Source organism: Leuciscus leuciscus (genome assembly GCF_965113295.1).
Source record: "Leuciscus leuciscus genome assembly, chromosome: 21".
Classification (NCBI taxonomy): domain Eukaryota; kingdom Metazoa; phylum Chordata; class Actinopteri; order Cypriniformes; family Leuciscidae; genus Leuciscus; species Leuciscus leuciscus.
In genome coordinates, this window is record NC_138745.1 from 36,163,953 (window position 1) to 36,186,992 (window position 23,040).

Genomic DNA, 23,040 nt, shown 5'->3' on the forward strand with positions numbered 1-23,040 from the left:
CTGTAACAGTTCGACAAATACAGTGCTGGGGTTCCACAAAAACATGAAATGAAACATTATTAAAGATTGAAAACCTCTATGACACATATAACAGCATTAACATGTACAAAATAATGTAACGTTACCGTTCAAAAGTTTGGAATAATTTAGTTAAGTGTTTTTGAAAGATGTTTTTTATTCTTACCAAGGCAAGGCTGCATTTATTTGATCAAAAACAGTAAAAACAGTGAAATATTCCAATGTAAATCAGCTGTTTTCTATGTGAAGTGTAATTTATTCCTGTGATCAAAGCTGAATGTTCAGCATCATTACTCCAGTCTTCAGTGTCACATGATCCTTCAGAAATCATTCTAATATCATTATTTGCTGCTCAAGAAACATTTATGATTATTATCAATGTTAAAAACAGTTAATATTTTTGTGGAAACTGTAACACATTTTATTTTTCAGGATTCTTTGATGAATAGAAAGTTCAAAAGAGCAGCATTTATTTGAAATGCTTTTGTAACATAATAAATGTCTTTATTGTCATTTTGATCAGTTTAACGCATCCTTGATGAATAAAAGTATTAATTTCTCACTGACAACTTTTGAACGATAGTATATATGGTACTGAAATATGTTCAGTGTGATTCAGCCATTTATTTTTAGTTGAGTCGCCTCTGCATCTACTGATGAACTAAAGATTGTTTTCTTACCAGGCTCGTCCGAAAGGAGAGGGTCTGACGCCGTATCAGGGTAAGAAGAGGTGTTTCGGGGAGTACCAGTGTCCCAAATGCAAGAGGAAATGGATGAGTGGGAACTCGTGGGCGAACATGGGTCAGGAGTGCATCAAATGCCACATCAACGTCCATCCTCACAAACAGGTGAACAGACGCTCACTTTAGACTGAAAAACTGCATTTCTGCCATTAGGTTGCAATATGTAAACAGCTAAATTAAACAAGATTTAACCAAAAGTCTAATGTTTATGTCACAAAACAGAAGGAGACAGACATGTAGGTGTTAAAGGGTAACTAAATCCTAAACCAACTGCAAATGGTGTTTATTAAGCAAAGTGGTGCTGAGGAGTTTGAAGAAGGCCTGCCTCACCTGGGAGATAAACTGGGGACCTCTGTCCAGTGGTTAAAGTGGGATTTGGCAGGTGGGGGAACCCTCAAATTTTGTGTAGGTGCAACAGGGAAAAATTACTCACCGTGGGACAACACATTGAGTATCGTGGTATAGCAATACTTTTTGGGACAAAAGTGTCACTGTGGCGCCAAGTATCATAATACTTATTTACTTGATATTTTAATGGTATTATTTTGGTCCATCTACATCCACACTGATATGATGATGATACTATGTTAAAATTGCTGGCCACCACAACACAATATGTAATGCAACCTTGTTTTTCACAATGTAAATTTGAACATAAAAATGTGAAGACCAAAACTGACTGAAATGTGAGGTAGTCAGGGGGGAGAAAATTTGGATTTCTCTGACATAATTATGTGCAATTTAGGGCTTAAATTGGGGAGGCGTGAACCGGTGTAGATGCATTTAAATCAGACAGGAGAACCTTGACTGTGAACATAACGTCGGGAAGCGTGTTTGTGAAGGCGGGGCCAGGGGGTGATATTACGTTTTGATTTGATGAATGATGAGAATCATTGAATTTGATGAGAATTATTTGATTTAAATTAATTTATTTATCTGAGGTGCCGGAACGCAGTTCCGGTCCGTTCCGGCCCACTTTAACCCCTGCCTCTGTCTGATATGATGTCTTTTGGTAGGCCATAATGACAGAATACTTGTTGGAATAGTAGTTCTGCGGCTTCGAAAGCGGTGGTTAGGCCCTTGATGGGAATGAGTTTGCAGGTTTTTCGATAACTGGTCTACGACAATGAATACACAAGTGTGATGGTTGGATGGAGGGAGGTCGGTCATGAAATCAATGAGTAAATGAGACCAGGGGCGTCTGGGTATCGGCAGAGGTACCAACTTTCCCTCGGGTAGCTTCCTCTGTGTTGGTGATGGCACAGACTGAGCACTCCTTGATGTACTGGGAGACATCCTGGGCCACCAGTAGCGATCTTGTAGGAGCGAGAGGGTTCGCTGGCTGCCTGGGTGTCCAGAGCCCGGAGAGGAGTGTGCTGAGTCCATGAGGGACAGACGGTACATATAACTGTCCCTCAGGACCTTCCGGTGGAGCAGGTTCGTTGCGGGTGGCTTGAAGGAGTTGATCATTGGATAGGACTGACTACCATGGCTGGAGGGAGAACAGGTTCTGGAGGTGTGGATTCAGGTTCAGGATGGTACAGACGCGACCAGGCATCCGCCTTGCAATTCTTGGTACCGGGTCGGTAGGTCACGGTGAAGTCAAACCGTGTGAAGAACAGAGCCCAACGGGCTAGTCTTGGGTTGAGTCACTGGGCTTCTCTGAGATATTCTAGGTTCCGGTGATCTGTGATGACCTCAAAATGGCGATGAGGTCCCTCCAGCCAGTGTCTCCATGGAGACTGTAATTTTGGATGAACCTTCGATAAAAGTTAGCAAAGCCTAGAAAGTGTTGGAGTTCCTTTATAGTGACAGGTTGGGGCCAGTTGTGAATGGTGTCCACCTTCCTCTGGTCCATTTGGATACCTCGTTGGTTGATGATATATCCGAGGAATGGATATATGGTGTGTGGAACTCACACTTCTCCAACTTGAGATAGAGGTGATGTTCTCTCAGCTTTTGGAGGACCTGCGTGTTGGCGAGGTTCAGCCAGGTTCTGGCAGTAGATCGTCGATGGCGTCAGGATGACGGATGGAAGACGGACAGAAGACTGGAGACTTGACGAGACAATCACAGGTAAGTCTGACAGCAAGGAGTCTGACGGTAAGGAGTGGTAACTGCAACGAGACCAGACACTGAGGTGAAGGTGAAGCGTGTAGATATAGGCTGTGTTGATGAGGGAGTGCAGGTACAGTAATCTGGTGATTGAGAACGAGTGGGGCTGTGACGTGTGGCTGACTCTGTGACAGTTTACCCCATTGCTAAATTATTTAAAGTGTGAATCTAACAAAACTCTGGGTAAAAATTGGGTAAAAAAAAAAAACTGATTCACCTTATGCAATCTGACTTCCAAGTAAATGTTTCTCATTTTATGGATGTTTTTTTTCAACTAGAAAACAAGACAAAGAGACATGTTCATTTCTGTCTGGTCCATATAAACACAACTGCATTACAGCTTACGGCTCAGGAAGAACATCTAAATGCATCTAAACGGACTTGAAACCGTAAAAAGTTGGCGAGCATCTGTTCGTTATTAATCAGGACTTCAGAAACTGGAGACACTGATGTAATAGAGGTCTTTTGGCTCAAGATAAAGCTTTCATGAGGGACTTTGCAGTGTGTTTGGCAGGTTATGAAGTTATAAACCGGGTAGAAAACACTCAATGAAGAGCATCGGTTCGGATCTGCTCTCCTTAACGCTCCTGATGTCCCTTTTTCCTTTGTAATGTTCACCAGATGTTCTTCTGTATTGTAAATGTTGCTATTAAGATTTATGTGGACATCATGGCTGCTTTTTGGCTTTTTAAAATGAGGAAATATTTGAAACAGTTAAGCCCATTTACAAAGTCTTGGTTTTGAGTCTACTAGAACAGCTTTTCCTGCTTGAATGTTGATTATTCTCCTCATATTCTCCATTGTTGCGGCTCCTCTCTTCCCAGTCTGTCAGTAACGCTCTGTTTAGTTCCTGTCTCTATGAAGCCCCTCCTTCTGAAAAGCACACTGTGCTCTGATTGGTCAGCTGGAGCAGTGTGTTGTGATTGGTCGAGCGTTTCGAGTGTGTTTAGGAAATGTCCCGCCCCTTACCATAACCACCAGTTTAACACACTACTAACTAATTCAACCAGGCCCCGCCCCTTTATTCTGCGTATGAATTATTATAATGAGGAATATTGTGACGTGTTCCCGGAAGAAACTCAAGACTACAATGGAGGCGTTTCAGGAGTTTAGGAACACTGACACTGATATAGAGGAGAACTCCCGAAACCTTTCTCATGCTCAAACACCAACATTACACACTCAAGAAAGATGAACATGGGTAAGTAGAATAGGTGCCCTTCTAGGGATCTAGGATTTCAAATCTTTCCTCTGTGTTTGCAGCGTCCTCTGGAGAAACCCGGCGGCCTGGACGTATCGGACCAGAGCAAAGAACATCCTCAGCATCTCTGTGAGAAGTGTAAGAAGCTCGGACACTACTGTCGACGAGTTCAGTGACCTCTGACCCCCGGCATCCTAAAGACGCCCAGATACACCCTCATTCACCTCGTGCTCCACGCAGTCTGCTCCACTTTAGCTGGACAATAAACACTGATTCATGACTGATTTAATGCAGAACTCTGAGTAAATGAAACTGAAATGGTGTCAGCAGCATTTATGCAATATGTTGATTTCCACAGAAAATATATATTTTTAACAATAAATCTGTGGTTGTTAAAGTAAATGGTGCACCACAATTAAAACTCCCCACAAAACTTAGACACAAAATTCTGAAAAAACAAAACAAAATAAAAACAAACTGACCCACAACTCTCATTTAATGTGTTTAAACACATGCATATATATATATACAGTACAGGCCAAAAGTTTGGACACATTACTATTTTTAATGTTTTTGAAAGAAGTTTCTTCTGCTCATCAAGCCTGCATTTATTTGATCAAAAATACAGAAAAAAATGTAATATTGTGAAATATTATTACAATTTAAAATAATTGGTTTTCAATTTATTATACTTTAAATGATCATTTATTTCTGTGATCAAAGCTGAATTTTCAGCATCATTACTCCAGTCTATCACATGATCCTTTAGAAATCATTCTAATATGATGATTCATTATCAAAATTGGAAACAGTTCTGCTGCTTAATATTTTTTCATAACCTGTGATACTTTTTTAGGATACTTTGATGAATAAAAAGTAAAAAAAAAAAAGAAAAGAAAAGAAGAAGCAAATGTTTTAAAAATAGAAATCTTTTGTAACAACAATATACAATACTGGTCAGTCATTTTTTTTCTTTCTTTTTTTTAAAATAAATCAATACTTTTATTCAGCAAGGATGTGTTAAACTGATAAAAAAGTGATAGTAAAGAAGATTCATATTATTAGAAAATATTTTTTTATTTTGAATAAATGCAGTTCTTTTTAACCTTTTATTCTAAAGGATCATGTGATAGACTGGATGTCACATGTGACACTGAAGACTGGAGTAATGATCCTGAAAATTCAGCTTTGCATCACAGGAATAAATTATTTTATAAAGTATATTCAAATAGAAAACTATTATTTTAAGTTGTAATAATATTTCACAGTATTACTGTTTTTTTTTTTCTGTATTTTTGATCAAATAAACGCAGCCTTGATAAGCATTAGAGACTTCTTTGAAAGGTGTAAAAAAATCGTAACTTTTGACCTGTACTGTATAATATCACTCTGAATAGTGTTAATGGTGCAAGTACCTGTTATTTGTTGTGATTCACATGTGAAATATTCCTCTGGTGCTTTTAATACAACACATTTCAGGGCAATATTTAACAGGCAGGACATCAGTATCAGCTAATGGACGAATGGAAACGCATCATCACCTTCGATCAGGCGCTCACTCCTGTCCTCCAGAACCCCTTTAATTCTGTTGCTTTTTAAAAACAAGTAATGAATATTCACACAATGACAAGATGAGCGTGAAGTTCATAAAGAGCTGCAGCTCAAAACATCACAGAATCAACTCATGATACACTTACTGATGTTTGTGCTGCTGAGTTCCCTCCAAAATGATGTCACTTCCTGTTGGGTGACGTCATCAAGGAAGTGGATTTTTATTAAATCAAAAAACTAGCAGGATAGAAAGTGACGGGAAAAACCTATAAGTTATGAATTAAAATAATAGTGCTGTGAATAAACGTTTTGTTAAGAATTTTTTAATTTTTATTCCACCCCATATTCAAATCTAGATATTGCAATCAATGAAAACTACTAATATGATTTGCATTTCCACTATATTCACACATATATAATAAGGTTATGAGAATATACTGCCGAACAGGATCGGCTTTCACATATTCAGTGCATTAATGCATCTATGAAATATCCTCATTTAGATATTGTATCACGTGTGAGATTCTGTCCAAGAGGCTTTTGATGATATTGTTTGTGTTGATCTTTAATGAACTTTTTATAGCTCTTATTTTTAACATTTCACGAGTCACTGAAGAACATATTGTGTGATTTTAGGATGCGTTATCAAGTGCCTGTTTTTCTACAACTTTTTTTGTGTATTTGGGGAAAAATAATAGTGACGGCAATAGAGATCAGAAACACATTAACAGTATTAATAGGTTTAATTAAACAATGTGACACTCGTTTTTATGTGAAATATACTTTTTTTGTAATATCTCATATGCAGTGGAGCATTTGAGCGCTTCATGTGTAAAGAAACAAACACCTGTCAATCAAAACAGTGTCAGGGTCTGGATTGATATTTAAGAGCTGCTGTTTAAATGGGTTTGTTCACTTATAATCCGGAGTCAAGCTACTTTTAAGACTGAGGTGCATCTGTTTAAAGTGGATGAAATGGTTAAATGTTTAGTCCCAGAATCCTCAGTTAAGCAAAAACTTGCAGTTCCAGTTCACCTGAATGACATCGGCTTATTGATGCAGAAGTTGTTCTGAACTACATTTACATGAATGACTGTAAATCAGACTGTGAAGTGTGAGGTGGCGTTAATAACCTGTGAAACACAGACATGTGCCTTAAACGAGATCAAATAAACGACTAAAACATCATTTCTTATTGCTCTTGGCTTTATTACTCCAAACTCAATACTGAAGCACACTGGCCAGAATTCATAACCTAATGCATGAGAACAAGAGGCCATCAGATGTGACGTGTTTTCAGTCCAGATTAAACACCAATATTACCTGAGAATGACTTATTCACAGTGGATACCACTTTAAAGGAATAATGCTCCCAAAAATGATAATTATGACATTATTTACACACCCTAATATCATTTCAAACCTGTTTGATGTTGTTTTTTTAACCTGGAATTCAAAAGGAGAATCTTTGTCTTGTTCATTGTGAAACTGCAGAAGATATAAGGGCTAATATGGTGCTTTTGTGCTGTTTTGTGCCCTTTCTGGCCACTATAAACAGTCGTTTTATGAGTGAGGATTCTTAAATTCTCCTTTTGTGTTCCAGAGAAAAATCAAACAGCTTTGGATCAACATGAGAGAGTAAATAAAGACTATTCCTTAAACACACAAAAGTGTCTAGATTTCACATTATGGAGCTTTTGGCCCCTTCTGAACATTTAGTAGTCGACGAATCTGCGGCAGGACAGTAGAAAATGACTCAGTGAATCTACTTGAGTTCTCCACAGTCGCTGATGCTGATTCTCTTGGCGGTTCTTCCCGATCGAGATCCCAGCTCCTCCACCTTCCTCACCACATCCAGCCCTTCTTTAATGCTGCCGAACACCACGTGCTTCCCGTCCAGCCTGGAGAACACACAACACACACACACTCAACATCGCATCCACGTGTTCACAGACACATGAAACGGAAGAGGATCTTCTCGTACCACTCAGTTTTGATTGTGCAGATGAAGAACTGGGATCCGTTTGTGTTTGGTCCAGCGTTGGCCATGGACAGAATACCTGGAACACACACACACACACACACACACACACACACACACCCACACACACACACACACACACACACACACACACACACACACACACACACACACACACACACACACACACACACACACACACACACACACACACACACACACACACACACACACACACACACACACACGAGTCATAACTAGTGGTTAACTGACACGTGTTTGATGCCACAGATATCTATATATCTATATCTATAAATCTATACATCAATACATCTATATCTATTCATCAATACATCTATATCTATAAATCTATATCTCTATATCTATATCTATTTTACACACACACAATAACAAACAAATCAATAAGTAAATAAATGGTTATTACTTGTCAGGCAAAATATACAAACATTTAACAAAAAGTCAAAAACAATTAAAAGCAATAAAAAAAGACAATAAAATAAGTACAATAAAGTGTAATGGTTGAAAATTAATAAAAAAGGAATGAAATAAAAAAAAATCTCTTAAAAACATTACTAACCCGTGTATTTTTTTAAATATTAACATGTTATAAAGAAAAAATAAGTATTGAATAAAATTTCTATATCACTGCTTCACATGATTTTTGCTTCCAATGCTTTAAAATAGTAGCAAGTAAAAATAAGAAAGTTATGACAATCTGCTCTTTTTCTCTGTCAGATTGAGATCAGTGTTTACCGTATTTATTTATTTTATAGTAAATTTGATATTTTGCTTTTATTTGTATATTTTCATTTTAATTTTAGCTTAAGGTTTAGTAATATTATTATTTGATTTAGTCATTTTTATTCGTTTTTTTTAATACATTTCCATTTATCGTTGATATTAGTAATTTAAGAATTTTGACTTCTAATTTTTTTCATTTAATATTTTATTTTAGTAAACTAAAACTTTTTTTATTTTTTTTATTTTACACTAACAGTTATTGCAGCGCCATCTAGAGGAGTTTACCTGTTCCTGCAGAACACCTGAACGATCGCAGTGACCCAAACGATCATCAAACTCTCCTGCGTTCACCATGAGGAGAGTCAGTGAAGACCTTCACAGACTAAAGCGTGTTAGACGTGTCTGTTGAGCAAAGACAGGTGTGTTTTACCTGGTCCGGTGTGTTTCAGTTTGAAGTTCTCGTCCGGAAATCTCGGACCATAGATGGACTTTCCTCCGGTTCCGTTGTGGTTGGTAAAATCTCCTCCCTGAGAGAAACACACCAGTGTAAAACTACACGCAAACACATGTTTAAATACATGATACATGCAAAAAGCACTTGAGGCTTAAAATGAGTATATACTAATTAATCATGCAGGATTAATGCGGTTCTTCTGTGAGGAAGTGTTTTATTCAGTGGTTATTAAAGGGCTTTGTAAAATCACAAAGATAGTTTACACAAAACTGAAACTTTGTCATCATCATTTACACACCCTTGTGTTTTTCCAAACCTGTATGAGTTTCTCTCTGCTGAACATTAAAAGATGATATTGTGAAGAATATCGGTAACCAAACAGTTGACACCCATTGACTTCCATACTAGGAAAAACAACACTATGGAAGTCAATGGTTACCAATATTCTTCACAATATCATCTTTCATGTTCAGCAGAAGAAAGAAACTCATACAGGTTTGGAAAAACACAAGGGTGTGTAAATGATGATGATTTTTGGGTGAATTATCCCGTTAAGCTTCAAGTGAAAGCCAAACCCAGAAGCACCGGCGGCTTTGATCAGAATCAGCGTGTGTGATCTTGTTCTTCTTCCAGTAATGATGATGATGATGATGAGGAGGATCATGTTACCTGACACATGAACTGTGGGATCACCCTGTGGAAGATGGAGCCCTTGTATCCGAAGCCATGTTCACCAGTGCAGAGAGCTCGGAAATTCTCTGTGAAACACACAAAAGATCAAACATGGCACCTGTGTGAGAGAGATAACGAATATAAGCGGGTTTTACCTGCAGTTTTGGGCACAACATCCGCATTCAGCTAAAGTTAAGAGAGACAGAGAGAGAGTTAAAGGTCAATGAAGAACGAGGTCAATGAAGGTCAATTAAAATAACCACATTGCAAAATAAATGCGCATAGGAACTAGCTACATGTGTTGAATATTTAAATACTAGATTGAAAAATTAATGTTTAATTAAAAAAAACATTTGTGATATTCAAAACTTTTCAGAAATATTTTATACGTTTAAGTATTATAAAGTTAAGAATTGTGCAGGTTGCTACTATGGAGAAGGCAACGCTAATAAATATTAATTAATTCGAGATGCCGTTACTTTATACACTTTGACTCCAGTCACGCATTCTAATTAACATAAAAAAAAAAAATCGAAGAATTCGCTGATTCGCCAACTGTAGCTTCAAGCGTTCCATTCAGCCAATCAGACGAACTTAACTAGACGAACGTCGAGCTGCGTCATTAATATTCATGAGCCAAGCCTTCTCCATAGTAGAGTTCGTAACCTCTCTCGTGCTCGCTCACCTCGAAGGTGACTCGACCGAGCGGCTCGTTATCCGCCGCGATGTCGAAGAACACCACCGGGTTGTTGTTGGCTTGAGCTCCGGTGGCGTACATGCGCGCAGCGGTGAAGGCCAGCGAGCATAATTTAATCCTGTTACTGATGATTAACATGATGATTCCGGTTACCGACTCCGCCGAGTGACAGACACACAGGAAGAGCGGAAGAGTCACACGGAAGCGTTTAAAAGCGTGGCGTGTGCGCGCACGTCACATGGGGATTCTTGAAACATAAATCATAATAATGAGAACATTAACATGTGTATTAAAATACTATGTAATTAATATAAGTATTTGTAAATATATGTTACTTAGTAAAATTAGACTATAGAATAAGGGCCTTTGGCAAAATCAAATCAAAAGATAAAATATTGAATCACTATTAAATAATAATATATATATATATTTAACTTCAAAACAGTTTTGCTTTTGGTTCTATCGTCAGCCAAGTTCATATTGTCACAGGAAGGAAGAGCGGAAGCGTTTAAAAGCGTGGCGTGTGCGCGCACGTAAAACATAGTGTGACTTAATATGTGAATAACATGTTAATTAATATACTTTGTTATTAATATTAATACTTAATGTAAGTATACGTTAATTAGTCAAATCAAAGACTATCCCCCTGAGACACAAAATTATTTTTTTATTTAGTTTGTTTTTCATGTCATCACATTGTTAGAGCATATAGAAACAAATGGTAAAAAAAATTTTTTTTTTGAAAAATAAATCTTTTATTCATACGTTATGCTATGCTATGTCCTCTGTAGTGGACACCAGGACTCAGTTGTTTAAAAAATAAAATGACATGAAATTATATGTATAGGCAAAAACAATGGGATTTTTTTTCAATCACCAATAAATTTGGGGGTTTCAGGATTTTTTTTAACCAAAATTTGTATAAAGATGATTCTCAACTATGTTATGAAAGACATAACGGAATTAATTGATACACCATTTTACTTTATGCAATATGTGGGTAAAATGGCCATAAATTAGGCTAATATTCCCATTCAATGCAATATATCTATACACTTGCACATTAATGTGTTCTTGGAGCAACATTTAATAAAAAAAAAGAAGTGTGATAATTGGAGTAATAATTAGCAACATTTTAATAATAATATCTAATATTTCATAGGAATATTGATGTATAATTTATTTCCATATTCTCTTGTTGCGTCTCCCAGAATGCCTGATAAACATGATGTAAGTCCTGATGTCTCTACAGTGGACACACTTATGAAATCAATGCCCTGTTTTGTAACAGAAAGTCATTTTTTGATTTGAAACCCCATAATGTTTTCCTGAGATGTTGGTTTATGAAATACAATTTGAAAACTAGTCCGATTTCAATTATAATTACAATATGATCATATTTCCTACATTTGATCACTAAATTAATGTCAGACATTTTTAAAGACCAAGGAGAAGTTGTTTTCATGGTGAAACCTCCAAACATTTGGTGTCTCTGAAAAGTCCTGATTGTGCTCTTCACAGGACACACAGGTCGTGTCATGTGACATGTATGATGTCAGAGACATTCACTCAAATATAATGTCCACAACAAAAGTCTATTCCTGGGTCCCAGAAGGCTGTAGAATAAATGGCTGGTCAAATCAAAACTTAAAATACTGAATCACTATTTTTTTTACTTAAACAGTTTAAGATTGTGCTTTTGGTTCTATCGAATATTGTCATCAATGCAGTTGCACAATGACATAAAGGTCAAAGGTGACTATAACATCATACCCTGAATGATTAAAAATTTATTTTAAAGATCTACTGTAAGAGATAAATGATATGTTCAGTCTTGCCGTCTCCTTTTCCATACAGATTTCAAATGTTTATCCCCGAAAGCAGTTCATGAACTCACAGAATCAATAATTCAGCTTACTAACACAATAAACACTGAGTCAAAATATTACAGATGAGTTTATTGAGCTTTGGACTGTTTGAAGAAAGCATCTTCTTCTGCTGCTCACGCCATTAAACTAATCAGAGCAAAGAAATCACAACGAAAGGCTTTAACATCCGTGATCGCAGGAGTCGCCGCAAACATTATTAATCTTCACGGGGGAAACCTGATGTTTAATGTTTAAATGTAATGATTTCACTGATAAAAACTGTTTAAAATCAGATATTAAAATCATCCGTCTCTTTCATAAAAAATGGAAGACTTGTGTCGCATATTCAAATTCATTAAAAAAATTAATTGCATGTGTATAATTTTTTTTTGCCATCATCAGAACAAGACAAATAATAAAAAATAATTTACCAAAAATAATAAAATATTCAACATTTTAAACCAATTTCAAATGGCTGTTATAGCTTTTACATACAGCTGCCCTTTCTACAAACGTGTATAGATTTATTTCACATAAGGCTGTTATATTTGCTTGTACATATTAACAATATTTCTCATATTAACATGAAAGTCTGCATTACAGTAATCTGAGCTTCCGACAGCTTCACACACCATTGGTTTTCGTGAATGAAAGTGTATTTGAACCAAATGTCAATTTTACTAGTTAAGATTATATATGTCAGTGTGTGTGTGGCGATTACAAGGTGGTTTCTTTCTGGTCCAATATGGTATTCCAGTCATTACATATACACACATTATATAAGTAGATACACCACTGTTTAAAAGTTTGAGGTCAGTAGTAATAGTTTTGAAAGAAATTAATATTTTGTGTGGCTAACAAAAGTGGCTAAATATTAAATAATATTATGTTTAATATTCCCCAAAAATATGAAGCAACACAGTTTGATAATAATCATAAATGTTTCTTGAGCATCAAATCATCATATTCGAATGATTTCTGAAGGATCATGTGACACTGAAGACTGGAGTAATGAGGCTGAAAATTCAGCTTTGATCACAGGAATAAATTATATTTTACTATACATTCATATAGAAAACAGCTATTTTGAATTTTAATAATATTTTACTATTTTACTGTATTTTAGATCAAATAAATGCAGCTTAAGAGACTTCTTAAACATCAAAAAGTCTCACCGACCTCAAACTTTTGAACAGTAGTGTACAGTATATTTCAATGCCAGTCTATACATTAGTATGCATTATAGTACAGTATTGCATTCTGAACACGAGTCTTTCTCTCGCTCTTGCAGTGAATATTCATAGACATACGGTGGCAGAAGAAAAATGGATGACCAACTAATACAAAAGACCTTACAAATGTATTCACAAATATTTACATGAAAATAATACAACTGCATTATGAACAGTAGTGAACTAGACGGATAAACGCATGGAACGACTTGATGTGTTTCTGTTCTTTATGCAAGTAAATCGACATGAGCTCAACTTCCTTTTTTCCCTTTACGTTTGCAAATAGTGCGGATTGTTTTGAATAAGAGCTTTGAGATGTTAGCGTGAGTGTTCAAGAGACACTGAGGATACAGAACCACAGCGGACGGATGTTGATCTGCTTCTTCATATCAAAATCAAAGCCAGTAGAAAAAACGCTTGCACATTATATTTCACTCTCATGTGGTAAAAAAGACTGAATTCATCCGCAAAGTTCATTTCAGCTCCACTTTCCTTGGACGCGCTGAGGTTGCGCTAACTTTATGATAATGGAAATGCTTTGTAATTTTGACTGATAAAAATAAAGAATCTGGGTAATACTTTACAATAAGGTTCTGTTAGTTAACATTGGTTAATAAGCAATACTTTTGTTAGAGTATTTATTAATCTTTGTTAACGTTAGTTAAATGATTTTAACAACCCTCTGATGCTAATCGCGTGGCGGTCAAAAATGGCAGATTTTTTAAATGTATTTATTTAAATGAATGTTTTAGTTTTATAATGTTATTTAATATTTTGTATTTTCTGGGGATTTAATGGTACTAAATTATATTTATGCAGTAGTTATAATCCATTTAATCACTTTTTGGAGCATAGACCTAAAAAAAATGAAATTTCCAACTTAAACTTTCGTAAATCTTGAATGTTGTGTAGCGCGACTGAAACTTGGTCTCTTTTTAGAGGAGACACTTGGCAGATTATTGGTGAAGTGACAAGCCTTAAAAAGTGAACTTAAAAAAAGTTATAGAATTTTACGTTTATTGTTATGAAAAATGCACAAAAATAATATTTAAATTTTTTATATGAAATATAGACACATTTACTCTAAAACTGTGAGAAAATCAAAGCCATAAATCTAAACAAGTAGTGTTCCTAATTTGAGGCTTTTGGTGAGATTTTGTGTGGCCGCAGTACCAAACGCTTCCACTAGAGGACATTATTTTCCCATTCATTTCCAATGCGCGATCGCGAACAATTTAAATGTCATTCTTTTTTTCAGGACCATTTAACATTTTCGAAAAAAAAATTTGTGTTCACACAGCAAAACCTTTTCCAAGTTTCGTACTATTCTGATGACAAAAAAAAAAAAAGTAAAAATATTTTATTCAAAATTGACCAAAGAGCATCAGAGGGTTCATAATGTATTAGCGAATGTTGAAATTAAACTTAACTAAGGTAATGCTCTAGAAGTATTTTTCAATGTCAGTTCATGTTACCTACTGTAGTAAACTAATGTTAAGAACTGAAACTGATGAATGATTGTGTGTAGCACCACCTCTACGGTCGGCGTCTGTTTACGCTGGTTTTAAAATCTGTACAGGAAGAGGAAACGACGGTAAGTGCATTTGTGTTTGTCAAGTATGGAGGAGCCGCTAGTCGAGGGTGTGTCGGTCTCAGTTGTTCTCGAAGAGAGACAGCAGGTCGTCGCTGCTGCTGTTGGGAAGCTCAGGAGGATCCAGGTATGACAGAAGATCATCGGGATTCATCAGGTCTGGCAGCAGCTGAAGGAGGAAAAACACATCAATATCACGGGTTAATATCACGGAAAACCAGGTGATCAGAAGTGTCACGAGTCACACGTCCTTCACCCGGGGATGTGCACAGATGGCCATATTAAACATACATTTAATTATTTTTATTTTTTTTCATCTCTTCTTATATTGTTGTTGTTTCTGTGTTTTGTTTTAGTTTTGTTTTGGTCAATGTGTATTTTGTAAAATTTCTGTATGTATTCCTGTAATAAAAAATAATAATAAAGTGTGTCACGAGTCAGTCTGAACTCACATCTAAAGACGCCTCGCGTACGTCTGCGCTGCTCTGACCCTCCATGTTACCCGGCGAGGGGTTAAAGGTCATCTCTGTGGTTATGTGTCTGCTGGGGGCGGAGCTCTGCTGGGAGGGTGTCGGCCTGCAGGGGAGGGGCGGGGCGTTGTGATGTAACCGCTGAGTGCTGGGCGGCCCACGCATACTGTGCTGCAGGGGATTGTGGGATTGAACTGTGTTGAGGGGGTGAGGCGTCTGTGAAGAACAAATCAGAAAATATACATGAATAAATATATAATACACACTCACTCGCACACTCACTCGCACACTCACTCGCACACTCTCTCGCACACTCACTCGCTCACATAAACACTCACTCGTACACTCACTCACTCGTACACTCACTCACTCGTACACTCACTCACTCGTACACTCACTCACTCACATACAATCACTCACTCACTCACATACACACTCACTCCCACGCTTGCTCACTCACACACTCACTCACTCACACACTCACTCACATACACACTCACTCACATACACACTCACTCACATACACACTTACATACACACTCACTCACATACACACTCACTCACACGCACGCTTACTCACTCACATACACACTCACTCACACTCACTCACATACACACTCACTCACATACACACTCACTCACATACACACTCACTCACATACACACTCACTCACATACACACTCACTCACACGCACACTCGCTCACTCACATACTCACTCGTACACTCACTCGCACACTCACTCGCTCACATACACACTCACTCGCTCACATAAACACTCACTCGTACACTCACTCACTCGTACACTCACTCACTCGTACACTCACTCACTCGTACACTCACTCACTCGTACACTCACTCACTCGTACACTCACTCACTCGTACACTCACTCACTCACATACAATCACTCACTCACATACAATCACTCACTCACATACACACTCACTCCCACGCTTGCTCACTCACACACTCACTCACATACACACTCACTCACATACACTCACTCACATACACACTCACTCACATACACACTCACATACACACTCACTCACATACACACTTACATACACACTCACTCACATACACACTCACACGCACGCTTGCTCACTCACACACTCACTCACATACACACTCACTCACACACACACTCACTCACATACACACTCACTCACACACACACTCACTCACACACACACTCACTCACATACACACTCACTCACATACACACTCACTCACATACACACTCACTCACATACACACTCACTCACACTCGCTCACTCACATACTCACTCGTACACTCACTCGCACACTCACTCGCTCACATACACACTCACTCGCTCACATAAACACTCACTCGTACACTCACTTACTCGTACACTCACTCACATACACTCACTCGCACACTCACTCACTCGCACACTCACTCACATACACACTCACTCACATACACACTCACTCCCACGCTCGCTCACTCACATACACACTCACTCACTCACACGCACACTCGCACACTCACTCACTCACATACTCACTCGTACACTCACTCACGCTCGCACACTCACTCGCACGCACACACACTTGCTCACTCACACACACACTCACTCACTCGCTCACTCACTAACACACTCACATACACACTCAATCACATGCTCGCTCACTCACATGCTCGCTCACTCACATACACGCTCACTCACATACACGCTCACTCACTTGCACACACTCACTTGCACTCACACTCACACTCACATACACACTCACTCACATGCTCGCTCACTCACATACACACACACTCGCACACTCACTCACTTGCACACTCGGTCGCTCACTCACTTGCACTCACTCACATACACTCGCACACTCACTCACTTGCACACTCGGTCGCTCACTCACTCGCACACTCACTCACACGCTGACTCAACAAAACTGTGATTGGTAATTTTACATCAATCAGACGGTCCTTATGTTGTTAGTTAAAGGTCACTGAGACTCACCGTGTCGTGTAGTGTGTGTGCCAGGCCGCTCCCAGAGGTCGGAAGGTCAGCGGGGGGGCGTGACAGCTGCGACCCCTGGATGAACTCACTAACTGAAGATGCTCCAGGGTTGCCATGGGGATAGTCACCAAACTTACTGTGGCCCTGGTAACTGTTGCCTGGTAAAACCAATCACAGAGGTGACATAGAGCTACACAGACGGGCGATAGACAAAACCATATCCAGATCGTGATAAAACTTACATCGATAACGATGATAAGCTCTGGACATTTTTACTCGATAAGGATTAATTTAATAGAGCATCACGCAGCAGAAATAAATGCGACAACAGCCAATCAGTGTATGTCTTTAATATGTGAATCTGAAACTAAAACATACATTACAAATATAGTTGCAGAAGTAATTCAGTCAAGAACGAGTGAATTTTCTCTTTGTCTTTTGTTGTTTGATTAGTGTTATTATAGAGACGGCAGCTGAACTGAGCTGGACGATGACATCATGGATGATGACATCATGGTTTTCTCCAAAGCGGCTATATATATATATAAAAAAATGAACTAAATAACTTTTTTATAACAAAAATGAACCATCACTGAGCTTATTTAAGCTGAACTGTGATGTTATTTCCTTCTGGAAACAAACTTTGTTGCATTATTATCTCTGTAAAGCTGCTTTGAAACAATCTGTATTGTAAAAAGCGCTATAGGTGACTTGTGGGTAATTCAGTGGGATGCACCTGGGCTGTTGAACTGATTAGTGCTGTTGTTCTGCTGGTTCTGGTTGGGATATGGAGAGGCTCCCGGGCCGAGCTGAGCGATCATGTCCGTCACGTTGGGAAGCACCGTCTGACTGGGACTGGTGGTTTTGAAGCGCTTGGACATCAGCCCGTCCGGATCTTCTTTTATGTGCAGCTCAGATTTGATCTGGATCGGCCTCCAACTGCACGACGGGTCTATCATGACCTCCTCGAACTCTGAGCTGAAAGAGGATCAGTGATCAGTCTAGTAGCGCTGGCCCCTAATAGTCCACTAACCGTAAGGTTTATGGTACTAAATTATCTGTAATAGTTATAATCCATTTAATAACTTTTTGAGCATTGACCTGAAAATGAAATTTCCAACTTAAAATGTTTTGTAGCGCAGACTGAAACTTGGTCTCTTTTTAGAGAAGACTCTTGACAGATTATTGCTGAAGTTTTAAAAGTGAAATTTACATTTTTTGTTATGAAAAATGCACAAAAGTAAAAATATTTTCATTTTATATGAAATTTAAAAACATTACCAATAAATAATTCAAATGTTTAGACAGTCTCCTCTTATGTTTTTTAAACATTCTTAATCATTACGTTTGCCGATGAGCTGTGGCAAGCTTTATGTTTGAATTTGTGCGCTGATAAGGCTATACGTATTTTATATAGGCAATTAAAGGCGCATTATTATGATTTATGGCTTTTTAATATATAAACGCCCGATTAGTCGACTAATGGCTTAAATTAACGACTTCTAGTCGACTAGTAAAATCTTTAGTGGAGGGCAGCCCTACAGTCTAGTATGGAAGCTTGTTTCCGCCACAAAATAAAACATTTTAAAAGATAATTGCGATAATTGTTTTTTTCTCACAATTCTGACTTTATATCTCGCAATTCTGACTTTATATCACACAATTCTGACTTTATATCTCGCAATTCTGACTTTATATCACACAATTCTGACTTTATAACACATAATTGCGAGTTTATATCTCGCAATTCTGACATATTTTCTCACAATTGTGAGATATAAAGTCCAATTCTAAGAAAAAAAAAAAACGGACCTTTTTTTTTTTTACCTCAGAATAGTTTATATCTCACAATTCTGGCTTTATATCTCACAATTCTGACTTTATAACACGCAATTGTGACTTTATATCATGCAATTCTGACTTTATATCTCACAATTGCGAGATATAAACATGCAATTCTGAGAAAAAAAGTCTGAATTTCAAGTATATTTCTTGCAATTGCGAGTTTATATCTCCTAATTCTGACTTTATATCACGTAATTCTGAGATAAAAAGTCATGATTGTGAGATGTAAACTCGAGATCGCAATTACCTTTTTTATTTTTCACTCTGTGGTGGAAACAAGCTTCCATAGTCTAGTGACATCTAAAAGCAGACGGGATGGTTTGTTTCAAGGCTTTTCCAAACTGCACAAACTTACAAAGCCAAAAGTAACCTAACTGTTTTAAGCCGAAACAAGGACAGACTTACTTCTGGAGAGCGTTTAAGATCCCCCACATGTACTGGTCCACCTCCAGACCTTCTAACAGAGCGGATTTACTGAAGAAGAGAAACAGAAGATCAGATCTGCACAGTTCAAACATCTCCAGACGTGATCTCAGGACTGGCTGGTTCTTACTTGCACACCGGACATCTCCACGTGCCGCGCTCACAGTTCAGCTCTAAATACGACTCCAGGTCAAAGCACTGCAACATTAACACAACAACACATTACATCGGTTTTCAAACTTTCTGATCTCAAATATGATGATCCCTTTGTAAGAGATACGTTTCTAAAATATTAGTGGAGCATGCATTGTAATCAGCAATGATGCAGTAACTTAATCAAAAGTGACAGTAAAGACATTTATTAATGTTACAAAATATTTATATTTCAAATAAATGCTTTCTATCCATCAAAGAATCCTGAAAAAATACATGAATGAAGTTTGAGACAAAAATATGAACCGTTTTCAACATTGATAATAATCATAAATGTTTCTTGAGCAGCATATCATCATATTAGAATGATTTCTGAAGGATCATGTGACTCTGAAGACTGGAGTAATGATGCTGAAAATTCAGCTTTGATCACAGGAATAAATTACACTTTACTATATATTCACATAGAGAACAGCTGATTTAAATAGTAAAAATACTATGTTTTTTAATGTATTTTTTATCAAATAAATGGAGCCTTGGTGAGCAGAAGAGACTTCTTAAAAAAAAAAAAAAAAAAACTAGTGTATTTTCATATATAAAGACTAATTTATACGGTGTGATATTTTTAAAAAAATATTATAAAGACAAAATTGTAGCAAAATTAAATTATTTACTTTTATATATACATATTTTTTATATTTAAAATCTTAATTACTGTATTTTTGTCTTTTTTCTACCCTCTTTTAGACTCATTTTGGATGTATCAAATTTTACCCTTTAAAGACACACTAAGTAGAAATTGTGTTTTTGTCAAACAGCGACCCCTAGAGTCGCTGTGGAATACTTGCACTGTCGTAAATATATTATATTATAACGTTTTTACATGATTGCAGCTAAATCACAAGTAAATAGTCTATAGTCTAGGCCTACTGTATAATTTAATTTGTGTTGTTTTTATTGGAATGTAAACATTACAAAATGCCAGATAACATCAATTAAGTTAAATGTACGTAGCATTATTTCATAACATTGGCCGTTATGTCATTAGACATGATTATTGCAATTTATCATAATAGTTTGCAAATTGTGCTCGTTTACACTATTTACAACCTCTACGTTAGGCTTATTTATGATAATTATGTGACATATTGAAAGCTGTTCTCATGATAATCGCAGGAATCAACGTCAACAGCGTCTGATATATCCCTCAGGACTACGTGATAAATACACCTCACAACACCTGAGTTCAGCTGGCAAACTAATTCGTGAGGCATAGCTATCTGATTTATCAAAACGATTCCATTTACACCTGGTCACATAAATGTATTTTTGCGAAAAAGATTCGATCTTCAATTCTCGCGCTATATGCAGATTTAATGGAGTGCACGTCACCGAGATATGAGCTGCATTTTATAGATCATCAGCTAAAATTTCAAAATCAAAGACCGCAATAAGAGAGAGCAGTAACAGCCCTGGTAAGATCATTTCGTTTCTTTACTTTTAATGATGATGATTGTGTGTTAAGCGTCTGCGACGTACTTTCACTTTGATTTGCGATAGTTTGCACGTTGGCTCGCTTGATGCAGTTGCTCATCTGCGGTGATGCGTGTTCCAGCGCGTCGTCATATCTGGATATAACATAATAGCCTATACAACGCTCTCACACGTTTTTTTGTTGTTTTTTTTTAGCATTTTTGGGAGGAGTACAATTTACATATGTGGTTTCAACAACCATATGCATTTACACTTGTCCAGTTTCGTCTGGAATGCGTCTCAGATCTCCTCCTGAAGTGGTTTGAGGGATCGGATTCAAATCCGTCTCAAATGCGTTTCGGAGGGCATTTAAACCTGGACTTTTCACGATCGGATAGCTATCCGATCTGAGAAAATGCATGAAGTGGCTAGATGTAAACAACCCCCATGACAAAAACATACGCACGAAAGCCGAAAACAAACGCTGGTTGGCCTCTCACGTCCAAATTTGACGAAGTGGTGGGGGAAGTGACGTATGCCGTAAAGCAGTCGAATTTTGTAGTTCTTTTTGTGCTCTTGTTACTACCCGAACACCGAAGTTACATAGTGCCAGTAAAAGCGATACAGACCCTGTCAGGCTATGGCAGACGTGTCATTCAACCTATTGTAAGTCGATGTACCATCACAAGGATCTTGGAAATATATTATGAAGGTTGAAAAGTTACATAGTGTCGCTTTAAAATTCAATTAAAATGTATATGTAGTGATTTTCACAATAAATGAAGAGCTCTTTTCCAAAACGCGATAAACGGCATAAAAAAAAAAGAAAGAGTTTGTCATGTAATTTTGCTATGTACTGAACCTCTTCACTGCTCCATCAACGTTTCATGCCAAATCGCTATATTTCCTTGTTTAAAATGTACTGCAAGATGCAGTTCCTTTCTGACTAGCCTTTTTTTTTTTTTTTTTTTTTTTAACCATACATTTTTGGAAAAAATTAATGGATTTATAGTGTTTTGAAAAAAAAATTATGGATTATAGGTTTTTGAAAAAAAGAAATTTTTTTTTTTTAATTTATCATCAACAATTTTGTTGTTTGATTTAATAATCATTGTTCAACATGTTCAGACTGAGCCAAAAAAACACATTTTAACAGGATAAATTGAATATTCACAAAATGTGTGGGTCTAGGTAAAAAATGTAATTTTCCTGAAAACGATTTAAATGGATTTATAGCGTTTTGGAAAAGAGCTCCTCAAATATAGTTCCCGAGCAGATTTACAGTTGACTTTCACAGCCCTAAAAATACATTTTATAAAACCAGGCCCCCTGCGGCCCATGCTTTAGATATCAAAGCCAGTCTTTAAGCTGTTTAAAAGTCTTCCTGACCTGCACATGTTTGCAGTCGTGACCTCTCGCCGGCAGCTGAATACGCCGGAACGTGATTGGACACTTTAAAGACACTTTGATGGCCGTTTGCTCCACCCCATCGTCAGCGTTCAGTCCGGCCCCGGCCACAGACACGGCCACGCTGCTGAAGTTCCTCTTCACTGAAGACACACATAATCACAACACTGATCACTGCACCTGACCTACAGAAACACAGACAGACTGAAGCGCTAGTGTTACCTTTAGTGATGCAGTGTTCAGCAGTGAGGAGTCTCTTCCTCAGTAACCCCTGCAGAACAGACCGAACCGACGGCCGGTGAACCAGCTGAAGGACAAACAGGTGCGACTGCAGAGAGAACAGACGACAAACACTCACACAACGCTCAGCTGACGAGCACTGGAGGACGTGTG

The 23,040-nt window shown here is 37.5% G+C and overlaps 3 protein-coding genes across 3 annotated transcripts in view; 1 reads left to right on the plus strand and 2 right to left on the minus strand.

Moving 5' to 3' along the window:
- The window catches only part of LOC309485558 (zinc finger CCHC domain-containing protein 24-like), a 23,586-nt gene extending 16,297 nt beyond the window's left edge, over positions 1–7,289 (plus strand). Inside the window, exons 3-4 of the mRNA XM_082152476.1 lie at positions 702–866; positions 4,140–7,289. Coding sequence (XP_082008602.1) covers positions 702–866; positions 4,140–4,253 — 279 coding nt within the window. The 3' untranslated portion in view covers positions 4,254–7,289. The remainder of the gene's footprint in view (positions 1–701; positions 867–4,139) is intronic.
- ppifb (peptidylprolyl isomerase Fb) lies at positions 6,814–10,397 on the minus strand. The gene is made up of 6 exons (XM_082152483.1): positions 10,183–10,397; positions 9,653–9,683; positions 9,495–9,583; positions 8,802–8,898; positions 7,613–7,688; positions 6,814–7,529 (listed from the first exon to the last, which is right to left on the minus strand). The coding sequence occupies exons 1-6, from the start codon at positions 10,330–10,332 to the stop codon at positions 7,394–7,396; spliced, it is 579 nt and encodes a 192-aa protein (XP_082008609.1). The 5' UTR covers positions 10,333–10,397; the 3' UTR covers positions 6,814–7,393.
- A 1,740-nt stretch (positions 10,398–12,137) lies between these two features.
- The window catches only part of LOC309485520 (zinc finger MIZ domain-containing protein 1), a 57,131-nt gene continuing 46,228 nt past the window's right edge, over positions 12,138–23,040 (minus strand). The window contains exons 16-23 of the mRNA XM_082152403.1: positions 22,870–22,975; positions 22,630–22,790; positions 19,745–19,812; positions 19,597–19,665; positions 18,083–18,324; positions 17,347–17,504; positions 15,338–15,571; positions 12,138–15,054 (exon numbers count right to left, since the gene is read on the minus strand). Coding sequence (XP_082008529.1) covers positions 14,947–15,054; positions 15,338–15,571; positions 17,347–17,504; positions 18,083–18,324; positions 19,597–19,665; positions 19,745–19,812; positions 22,630–22,790; positions 22,870–22,975 — 1,146 coding nt within the window. The 3' untranslated portion in view covers positions 12,138–14,946. The remainder of the gene's footprint in view (positions 15,055–15,337; positions 15,572–17,346; positions 17,505–18,082; positions 18,325–19,596; positions 19,666–19,744; positions 19,813–22,629; positions 22,791–22,869; positions 22,976–23,040) is intronic.

Coding starts and splice junctions, on each gene's coding strand:
- ppifb (XM_082152483.1), bottom strand. CDS start 10,332: ATGTTAATCATCAGTAACAGGATTAAATTATGCTCGCTGGCCTTCACC. Junction 9,584..9,652: donor TGTTGTGCCCAAAACTGCAG/GTAAAACCCGCT, acceptor TGTGTTTCACAG/AGAATTTCCGAGCTCTCTGC. Junction 7,689..8,801: donor ACTGAAACACACCGGACCAG/GTAAAACACACC, acceptor TGTGTGTTCCAG/GTATTCTGTCCATGGCCAAC.